General features: G+C 37.4%; 1 protein-coding gene across 1 annotated transcript in view; it reads right to left on the bottom strand.

The window, feature by feature from the left end:
- The window catches only part of AKAP9 (A kinase (PRKA) anchor protein 9), a 153,800-nt gene extending 140,708 nt beyond the window's left edge, over nucleotides 1-13,092 (bottom strand). The window contains exons 1-2 of the mRNA XM_010839819.1: nucleotides 13,039-13,092; nucleotides 2,297-2,551 (exon numbers count right to left, since the gene is read on the bottom strand). Coding sequence (XP_010838121.1) covers nucleotides 2,297-2,551; nucleotides 13,039-13,092 — 309 coding nt within the window. The remainder of the gene's footprint in view (nucleotides 1-2,296; nucleotides 2,552-13,038) is intronic.
- Between the last annotated feature and the right edge of the window lie 602 nt (nucleotides 13,093-13,694).

A 13,694-nucleotide genomic window follows, 5' to 3' on the forward strand; every position in this document is an offset into this window, starting at 1 on the left:
CCAAATATGAAGCATCACTGTCTCCCTTCTCACCTACACGTAGAGAAAGTGTACTCAGCTCTCAAGACCAAGTTTCAAGTCCATCTCCTCACTGATGTAGTAACTGACGCCAGGAACAGAAATAAGAAGCTTACTCCTATTCTAAAATCCTGTAAATGACGTACATGGCCCTCTTTTAAATCTAATATACTTTCATGATGTATGCCCTCTTGGTTTGTTCACTCACTAAAGTCTTTTAAATGGACTACTGATTAAATGCATGAAAGTGAAGTCGCTCAGTCGTGTCCGACTCTTTGCAACCCCATGGACTGTTACCTATCAGGCTCCTCCAACCATGGGATTTTCCAGGCAAGAGTACTGGAGTGGATTGCCATTTCCTTCTCCAGGGGATTTCCCTAACCCGGGGATTGAACCCAGGTCTCCTGCATTGCAGGAAGACGCTTTACCATCTGAGCCACATATTGTGTACTAAAAACTGTGCTACTGAGGATACAACGGTGAGCAAGATACTCTGTACTTGAAATGCTAAAATTCCAGAGAAGGGCCCAGGTATTGATTTGTCTGGCAGAAAATGAAAATATTCTTCAAATCAAATCAAGCCCCACAGTTGTCATATTTTATTACATAAAAGATCCAGACTTCAACAAAAAATTATACAGAAAAAGGAAAATATGGGCCATACCCAAGAAAAACAGTAGTCGGTAGAAACTGTCCCTAAGGAAACATAAATATTGTACTTATTAGACAAAGATTTTAAGTTACATATTTCTTAAGTCACATAAATGGAGGAAACAATGCCTAAAAAACTAAAGAAAATTATAAGAACAATGCCTCACTAAATAGGGAATATTAAAGAAAAAAGAACATATATAAAAACAATCAAATTCTGAAGTTAAAAGTAAAATAACTGAAATGTAAAATTCACTACAGGGGTTTACCAGCAGATCTGAGGAGGAAGAAGAATCAGCAAATTTCAAAAAAGTTCAACTGAAATTACCCAGTTTGAGGGAAAAAAAGAATTAAAAAAAAAAAAGAACAAGGACTTCCCTGGTGGTCCAGCGGTTAAGAATCTGCCTTGCAATGGAGGGGACATGGGTTCAGTCCCTGGTCAGGGAAACTGAGATCCCACATGCTGTGAGGCAACCATGCCCGTGCACCCTGGAGTCTGTGCAACACAACTGGAGAGCCTGCGTGCCACAGGGAGAAAGCCCGCGTGATGCAACCACGACCCGACGCAACAGTGTAAGTAAATAAAGAGAATAGATCATCAAAGATCTGGGCAGCAATACCAAACGTACTAACATATGCATAATGGAGACACAGAAGGAGAAGGCGTGAGAAAGAGTATTTGAAGGTATAATGACTGAAAACTTCCCAAATATGATGAAAAACATTCATCTATGTATCCAAAATGCTCAAAAAACTAAGCAGGAAAAGCTCAGTAAGATCCACTTCTATGATGAACAGCAAATCTCTATGACATCTCTGACTCTTGACTGAAGCCTATACATCTAAACCCTATTTCCAGCTAAGCATGCCAGCGCACAACCCACACTATAATCGTCATATGCCTTGGCCAACACTCTTCCTCCTAAGCATCCCATAGTTCTCTAAGCTCGGTCTTAGTTGGAGTACCGCCATTCCACCCACCACCCAATCCACTCTTAACCTCTCCCTCATCTCCTTATTCTTGGAAATTCCACCATTAATGGGGGGAAGGAAATTAGCATTTATTGAGGAAAACTTCCTATGGGCCAGGTGCTTCACCTTTACCACCACCCTATCGGGGTCACTTGGATATCCATTTAAAACTCAACTACTTAAGGCTTCCAAGACACATCACACTGTTTCATGTCTTTGAGAATGCTGATTCCTTAGCACAGAGGTTGTCTGTCCTACTTCTTTGCCTCTAGCTAATTTTAACTTACACTTCAAGACCTGGTTCTATTATCTCTTCCAGGAAACTTTCCCAAGTAACACACACAAGACCAATTTGGGGATTCCCCCAAATCATGGCACTTTAGGGCACCATATGCATTGCTGTTAGCACAGCTCTCATCAGACTATTTAACCTGTCTTACGTCTACCTTCCCCACTAGACTGACCTTCCTAAAGTACAGAGACTGTTGTATTTATCTTTGTATCCTCTGTTGTCAATCTTTGGAGTATTACAGTTGCTCAATAAATGTGTGTTGAATCAAGCTCACAAAAACCACACGGGATACTAATGAGTGATGTTATTACAATAACTTTATACTTAGAATGCTACTATTTAAAAATCGAGATGAATACTTACTTCAACAGAAAAGACCTGGTCACATTTAACTATTTCTCCACTGTGTAGAGCTCTCGTTATTGTGGATTCAGGAGGCACGGCCGTTCCTGATCTCTGAGAATTATTTACAAATGTCTCATCACTCTGTGATTGCTCAATGTTTACAGCATGGTATGCTGACATGTCATGTTTACTGCTTGAAGTTTTTCTCTTTTTTTTCTGCTTCTTAGGATTCTGCCCATCAGACTGAGCTTTCCTTTGTCGAAACTGGGCAAGCTACAGAAAAAAAAAAATCATTATTGTCAAAGATAAGTTTTCTTTATCACCACTAAGAAAAAAGTAGCTTTGGAGTCATTTTCTTTAAAGGATAAACCCATCACTAAAATGATGATAAAATAAAGGACAATGGATACTGTCTTTAATATAAGAATGACTGCTGAATTGCAAAGAAACCAGGTATTTCTGAATGAATGCTATTCAGATATTGAGAAGAACTGAAAATATCATGTCTAAAGAAAGAAATTAGCCCAGAGTTGGGGAGAATAAAAAGAACAAAAAACAGGTGCCCTCATTCATTGTTCAGTAAAACTATAATCTCTGCATATGAGATTATATGAAAACACAGGAAATATAAATGCATTTACTCTATGGAATTTCTGCAAATTCTAATTACATATTCTAGTAAATGTAATTATTTCATGCAAAAAGCTTTAGCTATACAAATGATCAATGTAGCCTTATTTATAGTGGGAAAAATTATAGATATTTTTATCAATATTATTGTATCAAACAATAGTGCCTCCCAGCCCTTAACCATTTGCATACCATATTCCAGTTGTCACCCAGACTTACCATTTACTTAATATGTTTAACTAGTGTATTTTTCTTTCTTTTTTTTTTTTAGTGTATTTTTCTTATTCAGATTTATTTTAAAAGGAGACTTTGAATCCTTGACATAAAAGACAATGTCATTTGAGTTAAAAAAAAAAGAAACAAAAATGAATACAATAAAAGATAAAACTATATTATTAAAATTTTAGCTAGACATTGCTGAAGGTTCTAAGAGAAACAGACACATGGTAGAGGGGTGCTAAGAATCTATTAGTACCAGACAGATTTTTGGCTTGTCATAAGGCAGATAGACTTAAAGAAACCTGCAAAGTAGTTAACCTTTTTTTTTTTAAACACTACTATCTACTGTTATTTGTTTAATACTAGATCAACAACATATCACCTAAAATATCTCATCACTATCTAAATCAGAAGTATAGATTACACACTTTGGCCAATACTGGATTAATTAAAATAATACTAATGTAAACCATTATTAATATTAAAATATTAATGTAAATCATTATTAATACTTGTTTATGACACAGCAGTAGTAAGAGGAAAATTATGTGCATCTCTTTTAACAAAGATAAGAGAGGCCTCAGGCTCATAGCCTTCAACAATTATATCTACCTTAAATTTTATTAACTTTATATATACAGGCATGGATAAACACTAGAAGAATATAACCATAACAACTTTGGTCTATCTCTAGAGATTACAGCTATTTTTCCTTATGCTGACATGAAATTTCCTTTTTGCTGCAGTGAATTTTCTAAATTTTATATGAAGCAACTATTAACTACCACTTCCTAAATTTAATTTGAACTCAGTCATTCTGAAAGAAAAGCATAAGAACAAGTGTAAGCCCTTTTGCCTTAAAAAGAGGAAATAGATGAACATATTAATACATAAATTAGAACAATTACAAAGATGGTCAGTAAATGTCTTAGAATATAAAGTACTAAAGAAATCTTGATAATGCTGATATCATTAACTATCAGATTATGTGACAGATATTAGAATAACATATAGCATATGTTATACTTTTGTTTGCTGTAAATAAAGAAAAGTTAATAGATAAGTACTATTTACTTAACAAATGTCCAATTAATAAGTGAGAAATATCTAATCACTGACCTTGTAGAACATAAAAATACATCACATTTAAAATTTTTCCCCAGCTGTTGAACAACTATTCAGTTATTCTGCTATCTGCTTAAGGAACAGATGCAAGACTAGTTGCCTCTATTTGTATATTATTAAGCTGCTGGAATGCATTTAAACTACTTTGGATAGGAAATTCATTCTTAAAAATAATTCAACTGAAACACTGTTACATATTATCTGTAAATGCAATCAGAAGTCTAGGCATATCATTTTAAAAGGATCCCTCAGAAAGAATGCAAAAGCAAAAACGTATTAATAATGACATTCTTGATATTAAAAAAAAATATTCAGACAGCAGAGGATATCAGGACAAAGTTGAAGATTTTGTTTAAAATTCCATCTCTGTAGGGTTATATATAACATTTATACTTAATGTTTATACATACAAATACATAACAAAAGAAAATTTTTGTTAAAATAATGCACTATAAAAAGATTTTAAAAACCAAACAAACCTCTGTCTGAGAGAACAGTATCCATTATTAAATGAACCTAGTGAAAAAGTTAATAAAAGATACGGAATAAAAAGTAAAACAGTTTTATTACTGTGTTTAGAACTAATCACTTCTAAGGACAAAAAATTATCAAACACTGTTTCAGGTCTAGGTTATTGATTAAATGAAGTCATATTATTTTTTCACAACAATTAACCAAAAGGTAAACTCCATGAAGGTAAGAACTTTTGTTCACTGCTGTATGAGTGGAAAAAAGATAATGCATTTTTTCTTACACAAAAGTTAACATGGAGGAATCATTTTAAGCACTGTTCCACAGAACCTAAGAACTAAGATGATATAAAGATCCCACTACCTAAAAAAGTTCCACGGTCTCAGAATTCAAAGTGGTAATTCAATGAATTAAAACATAAAATATTCCTTCTCACAATACTCTCTCTACTCCACGAACAAAACAAATAGAAAAACCAAACAACAAAATTAAATTCTCAGAATAATAATACCCATAACAGCCTTTTAGGAAAACATCTGTTTTGTAAAAACATGAGAAAGAAAACAAGATCACATCATAAATAGCTATCAAAGTTATTTTTTATCTTAAACCTGAAAAATGGCAGATAAGCAAAAATCAGAAACTATTTAATTGCTAATCATCTGATAGTGAAATGATACACTTTATATTACTGGAAAAACATTTATTCCAAAACATGCTTGAAATTCAGACTACAGCCATCTGTGTTTGTCATTTGGAAGCCAAATATAAAAATGTTAACATATGTAGGCATGGAAATAGCTGCAAGATTTACTGGAAAGAGATTACGTCCATATACACTTGTCTTTCAAAACGAATTCAGATCTCAGGCAAATGTCTTACCCTAACCAGAACACGAATAAACGACTAAATAAAAACGGCTAAGAATTTATTCCATAAACTCAATTTTTATTTATAAATGAATATTCTCAATAAAACAAGGAGATTTTAAAACGCTGTTAAAAAAAATGCCAAGTTTCTATACATGTCACTTCAAAAAAAGTACTAACTGGAACTGGTTTTATTTTTTGAGTCTTTGTCAGATATGTATGTGCGAGGCACTAAGCCAGATATAAGTCAAAACACACAGTCCTAACTGTAGGGTCTTTTAGTCTAGGCCAGTGTTCTCGCCTGGAGAATCCCAGGGACAGAGGAGCCTGGTGGGCTGCCGTCCATGGGGTCGCACAGAGTCAGACACAACTGAAGCGACTTAGCAGCAGCAGCAGCCTAATATCTCACAGAGTTGTGAGAAACAAGAGAAAAGTTAGCGTACAATTTTGTACACTCAACAGTCCTATATATCTCTAAGGTAGTATGGGAACATGTCTTGTCCTGATTTTCTCAAAGAAGGCTCTCTGTAAGATGTGAGGTTGCAGAGTTTTATAGCTGTGAAGGAAATAACTTGGTATATGATAGACAGCAGTGAGTTGTTCATTTACTTAAAAAATATTTATGGACTGCCTATCACATGTCTGCCCTGTGCCAAAGGCAGAGGAGGTAGTGATGAAATGATACAAGCCCAACTCCCCTGAATTGTAATCCAAGGAGGAAGAACTAATAAGCAAATGTAGACAAATATAGAAATGTATCATTTCAAGAGACAGAAAGCGTTTTAAAGAAAAAGCTTAAGTACTAAAGAAAATCTAAAACAGAAAAGACTTCATTTGTATGGGAATGCAGGGAGGAGTCATGAAATATCTTACTGAGAAAAGAATGTGAAAGCTGCGATTTGAGGACAAATGACTTACTTCTCCAAGAGTAAGGAGCAAAATAGAACATAAACATATGATTCCAAATTCAGTATTCTTTCCATTAAAACCAATTTGCATTACATGCATTCACTCTTTTCCTTCATTTGTCATTAAATGTAAAAACACTTAAAATAAGCAAGTGACATACAGCTTTGTACTCCTTTCTCAATTTTGAACCAGTCAGTTGTTCCATGTCTAGTTCTATGAACAATTGCTGCTTCTTGACTAGCATACAGATTTTTCAGGAGACAGGTTAAGGTGGTCTGGTATTCCCAACTCTTTAAGAATTTTCCACAGTTGTAAACCACACAGTCAAATGCTTTAGAGTAGTCAATGAAGCAGAAGTAGATGTTTTTCTGGAATTCTCTTTGTTTCTATGATTCTATGAGTGTAAAGTTATATACTGTCACCCTGCTTATTTAACTTATATGCAGAACACATCACGCAAAATGCCAGGCTGGATGAATCACAAGATGGAATCAAGTCTACCAGGAGAAACAGCAACAACCTCAGACATGCAGATGATACCACTCATATGGCAGGAAGTTAAGAGGAACTAAAGAGCCTCTTGATGAAGGTGAAAGAGGAGGGTGAAAAAGCTGGCTTGAAACTCTACATTCAAAAAACTAATATCATGGCATCTGATCCCACCACTTCACGGCAAAATAGAAGGGGGAGAAAGAGGAAGCAGTGACAGATTTTATTTTCTTGGGCTCCAAGATCACTGTGGACGCTGACTACAGCCATGAAATTAAGACGCCTGCTCCTTGGAAAGAAAGCTATGACAAACATATACAGCATATTAAAAAGCAAAGACATCACTTTGCTGACAAGGGTCCATGTAATCAAAGCTATGGCTTTTTCAGTAGTCATATATGGATATGAGAGTTGGACCCTAAAGAAGGCTGAGCGCCAAAGAATTGATGCTTTCGAATTGTGGTGCTGGAAAAGAGCTGGGAGTCCCTTGGACTGCAAGGAGATCAAACCAATCCATCCTAAAAGAAATCAACCCTGAATATTCACTGGAAAAATTGCTGCTAAAACTGACACTCCAATATTTGGGCCACGTGACACAAAGAGCTGACTCACTGGAAGAGATCCTGATGCTGGGAAAGACTGAAGGCGCAAGGAGAAGGGGAGACAGAGGATGACATGGTTAGACAGCATCACCAACTCAATCAACAAAAATTTGAGCAAGCTGCAGGAGAAAGTGGAGGATAGAGGAGCCTAGTGTCCCTAGGGTTGCAGAGTCAGACACGATTTAGCAAATGAACAGCAACAATTAAAAACAGCAACATTAAAATTAGAACACGAGGTTAAAGGCATGAACAAATGAAATCACCAAAACAACATATACTTTTTTGACAACACTAGGGGGAAAATACAAACACACACACACACACACACCCCAAAAAGATTATAAAGTGTTTTAAAAATGTTACCAACTTTCTCCAGTTTTCAAAAACAGCTGTAAGTAGAGTTACTTTCTATATTTTTATTGTAGAAAACTTTTAAAATCATTATTTCTAATTACAGTGACTATTTGTACTTGTCCGTACGGTCTTTAAATCTTTGTGATATTCCTTAATGAATGTTGCATAAGCATGCTGTACAAGCTATTACAACAAAACTCCACGGGCTTAACTATGGAAACAAAAAGAAGATTAACACAGTTGATCGAAAGACAATTTGTATGTAGAGCTGAAGTGGGGCAACTGAAAGCAAAGAGGACAAAGGCAACAGTCTAAAGATGCTCTGAAGAATGTTTCCCAACAATAGCACAAAGATACAAAGTGCTGGAAAATAACAGTGCCGAATGGACCTGAGGAAATCAGATGTGAAGAAGACCACAGACCTTCAGCTCATGGGGCCGACAGGCTTATTTATACCCTATAACCTCATTCAATGCAGAACTGTTCTTAAAGTTTAGGAAAACTTTAGTGTCTAAGAAAAAAGATTCTGCAGCCTAAAAAGTTATCTTAATTTTGCACATTTTACCATATTTCACTGTCTGCCACACAGTAGGCCCACATACTTTTCTGAATGCAAGTAATGTTTCAAAAAGAATACAGACTACATATAATAGAGTACTGGACTGTTGTGTCTATAAAGACTCTGATAAGCTAGCTATGTGATACTGGACAAGCCACGTACCCTCAAGAGAACTCAGCTTTTTCAATTTAAAAAAAGAGGAAGTATAGAAGGATCTCTTAAAATTTCTTTCAGTTTTACCATATGATACAGCAATTCTACTCCTAAGTGATATATCCGAAGAAAACAAAAACACTAATGCACACTAATGCATGTATGTCAAAAACACACATGCACCCCAGTGTTCTCAGTAGCATTATTTACAACAGCCAATATATGGAAGTCACCTATGTGTCCACCAGCAGAAGACGGGCTAAAGAAAATGGTGTACACACACACACACACACTGGACTATGACTGAGCCATAAAATATGAACTTCTGCCGTCTGCAACAACATGCATGGACTAGAGGGTGTTACGCTTACTGAAATAGGTCAGAAACAGATGAATACCCTAGGCTCTCACTTTTATGTGGGATCTAAAAACTAAAACAAACAGTGAATATAACAAAGCAGAAACAGCCTCAGATACAGAGAACAAATGAGTGGTTACCAGAGGGGAGAGGAACAAGATACAGGGGTAGGGGATAAAAAACGTACAACCACTGTGAGTAAGACACAAGGATGAGCTGCACAGCACAAGGGATATACACAGTACTTTATAACAACTTTGAGTGGACTATAAAGATATTGACTCTCTGATGTTCACTTGAAACTAATATTGTAGATCAACTATATGGCAATCAATAAAATTTCTTTCAGTTTTTAGTGCCTATTTTAGAAAAACATTTTTCAATTGTTTCTTTTTCTTATTCCCTGTACTATCACTTAATTATACAAGAGAAAAACTACAATTCTACATTATAATAAGATTTTTAAACCATTGCTTGAAAAAGCAATTCAATAAACAGTATTTATTACTAAATGATCCCAAATGAAAAAAAAAAAAGATACAGAATAAAAAGTGGAATGATTACATTATAGAGTTTAGATCAAACTTCTAAGTGTATAAAATTATGAAAAAACTGTTTAGGCTTCATATATATGAAGTATATGATGTCACATTATTACTACAGAACAAATAACCAGAAGATAGCCCCCGGAGGGCAGGAATTTTCATCAAAATCAAAGTCTCGAACAGTCTCGAACAGTGCTTATACATAGGTTCTCAATAAACACCTGTTGAGTCAAAAAAAAAAAAATTTTTTTTTTTACAAAACAGAGGCACCAATAGCAATAATTTTAGATTTCTTCCTTAAAAAAAAAAAACTAAACTGATATATCAGGTCCATGATTACATTACTGTACAATCATACAAGTAATATTACGCAGCTGACAAAGACCATGTTTTCCAAAAAAATTTAATGTGAGAGAATGCTCTCAATATAAGTCAGGGGAGAAAAGAAGCCAAAATTACATATAGAGTATGACACAAGTTAAGTTTAAAAATATACACAGAAACAGAATCAACAAACTGTCAACAGTAATTACTTACAGGTTATGAAAGTATGGGGAAACAATGACAGACTTTTATTTTCTTGGGCTCCAAAATCACTGCATAACAGTGACTGCAGCCATGAAATTAAAAGACGTTTGCTCCTTGGAAGAAAAGTTATGACAAACCTAGGCAGCGTATTAAAAAGCAGAGACATCACTTTGCCCACAAAGGCCATACAGTCAAAGCTATGGTTTTTCCAGTAGCCATGTAAGGATGTGAGAGTTAGCCCATAAAGAAGGCTGAGCACTGAAGAACTGACGGTTTGGAACTGGGGTGTTGGATAAGACCCCTGAGAATCCCTTGGGCTGCAAGAAGATCAAACCAGTCAACCCTAAAGGAAATCAATCAACCCTGAATATTCACTGGAAGGACTGATGCTGAAGCTCCAATACTTTGGCCACCTGATGCGAAGAAATGACTCATTGGAAAAGACCCTGATGCTGGGAAAGATCGAAGGTGGGAGAAGGGGGCAACAGAGGATGAGAAGGCTGGATGGCATCACCGACTCGATGGACATGAGTTTGAGCAAGCTCTGGGAGTTAGTGATGGACAGGGAACCCTGGCGTGCTGCAGTCCATGGGGTCGCAAAGAGTCGGACATGGCTGAGTGACTGAACAACAGCAGCAACAAATTAGAGTATGGGTAATTGTTTCCTTTTTTAAAGATTATCACTGCCTCCCCTCCTCCCTCAAAGATCTGTAAAGACTATTCATTATTAAAACTTTGGGCCCATATGTTGATATCATTATTTTTAAATGGATATTATACAATTACACATCTACCAAAAATTTCATCCCAAAGGACAGAAATAAGGCAGAAGTCCCAGAACTACAGTGTCCTGATGACCTCTTTCATCAGCCTCTGCAGACACCCTCACAACATCCTGCAAGCTGACTCCTAGCAGTGACAGGCTGTTACACATCGCTGTTCAGATGCCACCTGGTAGCGGTGGAGGTTCAGTCGCTCAGTCGTGTCCGACCCTGTGCGACCCCAGGGACCGTAGCCCTCCAGGCTCCTCTGTCCATGCGGTTCTCCAGGCAAGAGTACGGAGTGAGTTGCCATTTCCTTCTCCTGGGGATCTTCCCGACCCAGGGATCAAACCCGGGTCTCCTATACTACAAGCAGATTCTTTACCAACTGAGCCACCTACTTCTGTTTTATTTCACTGTCACTTCATTTACTGCTAACATTGAATGGTAAGAAGAACAATACTATGCCCCAACCTAAGTTTAATCTCATTAAAAACAAATACATAAATAGCACGCATGCTAAGTCACTTCAGTCGTGTCCGACTCTGTGCGACCCCAGAGACGGCAGCCCACAAGGCTCCTCCATCCCTGGGATTCTCCAGGCAAGAACACTGGAGTGGGTTGCCATTTCCTTCTCCAATGCATGAAAGTGAAAAGTGAAAGTGAAGTCTCTCAGTCGTGTCCGACTTCTAGAGACCCCATGGACTGTAGCCCACCAGGCTCCTCCGTCAATGGGATTTTCCAGGCAAGAGTACTGGAGTGGGGCACCGTTGCCTTCTCCGACATAAATAGCAGTTCATGTAAAGGAGAATCTCTAAGACAAGATATATCTGTAATGGATGCTATCATGCTCAGCAGCATAAATACATTCCAGGTTATAACCTGAGGTTTATTCATTTATAAACCATAAGTAATGGACTACTCCCCTTCATGGATCACAGCTAGCATGGTTATGTTCACGATCCTTCAAGGTAGGCTTCAGCAGTTTGTGAAACAAGAACTTCCAGATGTACAAGCTGGGTTTTGAAGAGGCAGAGGAACCAGAGATCAAACTGCCAACATTTGCTGGGTCATGGAGAAAGCAAGGGGGGTTCTAGAAACACATTTACTACTTCTACTTCATGGACTACATTAAAGCCTTTGACTGTGTGGATCACAACAAACTGTGGAAAATTCTTAAAGATATGAGAGTACCAGACCACCTGACCTGTCTCCTGAAAAACCTGTATGCAGGTCAAGAAGCAACAGTTAGAACCGGACATGGAACAATGGACTGGTTTCAAATTAGGAAAGGAGTATGTCAAGGCTGTATACTGTCACTCTGCTTATTTAACTTATTAACTATGCAGATTACATCATGGGAAATGCCAGAATGGATGAAGCACAGCTGGAATCAAGATTGCCAGGAAAAACATCACCAACCTCAGATATGCAAATGATACCACTCTCATGGCAGGAAAGTAAAGACAAACTAAAGGGCCTTTTGAGGAGGGTAAAAAAGCTGGCTTGAAACTCTACATTCAGCTGAGCGCTGAAGAATGGATGCTTTTGAACTGTGGTGTTGGAGAAGACTCTTGAGAGTCCCTTGGACTGCAAGGAGAACAAACCAATTAATCTTAAAGGAAATTAGTCCTGAATCTTCACTGGAAGGACTGTTGCTGAAGCCAAAGCTCCAATACTTTGGCCACCTGATGTGAAAAGCTGACTCACTGGAAAAGATCCTAATGCTGAGAAAGACTGAGGGCAAAACTAGAAGGGGGAGACAGAGGATGAGATGGTTAGATGGTCACCAACTAAATGGGCATGAATCTGAGCAAAGTGGGGCTTCCCTGATAGCTCAGTTGGTAAAGAATCTGCCTGCAACGCGGGAGACCTGGGTTCTATCCCGGTGTTGGGAAGATCCCCTGGAGAAAGGAAAGGCTACCAACTCCAGTATTCTGGCCTGGAGAATACCATGGGTTGTATAGTTCATGGGGTCAGATACTGAGCAACTTTCACTTTCAGGGAGATAACCAAGGAAGGGGAGCCTGGTGTGCTGCCGTCCATGGGGTCGCAAAAAGTCAGACACAACTCAGCGACTGAAAAACAACAATGGACTATTAACCTCTCTTATGTGCACATTTTTTGTAGGAAATATCAACTTAAAAAAATAAAAGAATTGCCACAGCTGGTCACTTCCATGGCCCACCTTGTGAGGCATCCGGTACGCACCAACAGCTCCAAGGGACAAGTCAGAGCTCATCTGTGATGAGACCAGGTGCACAACAAACACACCAACACCAGCTGGCTTTTGGTTTTGCCTCAACAGGCACTACTCTCCGTGGCCTGAGGACCATGGGGTTATGACCTCTGCACACCTCCAGGCCCCTGGCACACGCTAAGTCTCAGAAAACAAGCTCAAGTTAACACAGCACCAGTGTCTGTAACAGTGAGAAACACTGCAAACAACCGAAATGCTCACTGGTATGAGAATGCTAAATGAGGTAAATTCTTAATAATGGAATAGTATGTGCAATACTGAACAAAAAGAAAATCTCTGACTGCTTATGATATCATTAAGTTCAAAAACAGAAAAACTAATACACTGTTGAAGTAAACATATGTAGTATAGAAAAACAAGGCACTAATAAAGAAAATTCAGAACCATGATTACCTGAAGTGGGAGGGGGTAAGATTAGGATGGGAAAGGTTTCAGAAGTATTTAAATGTGCATATTCCTTAAACTGGGTGATAGGCACAGAGGTAGTTTTTAAAAAATCATTTTCTTATCCACATATTTTATATGTATTCTTTTGTAGGTGAAACATATTTAAGTACTTTTGAAGAATGCAGAATTTCCTGCTG

The sequence above is a fragment of the Bison bison genome, unplaced genomic scaffold, assembly GCF_000754665.1.
Source record: "Bison bison bison isolate TAMUID 2011002044 unplaced genomic scaffold, Bison_UMD1.0 scf7180017864134, whole genome shotgun sequence".
NCBI classification, from domain to species: Eukaryota; Metazoa; Chordata; class Mammalia; order Artiodactyla; family Bovidae; genus Bison; species Bison bison.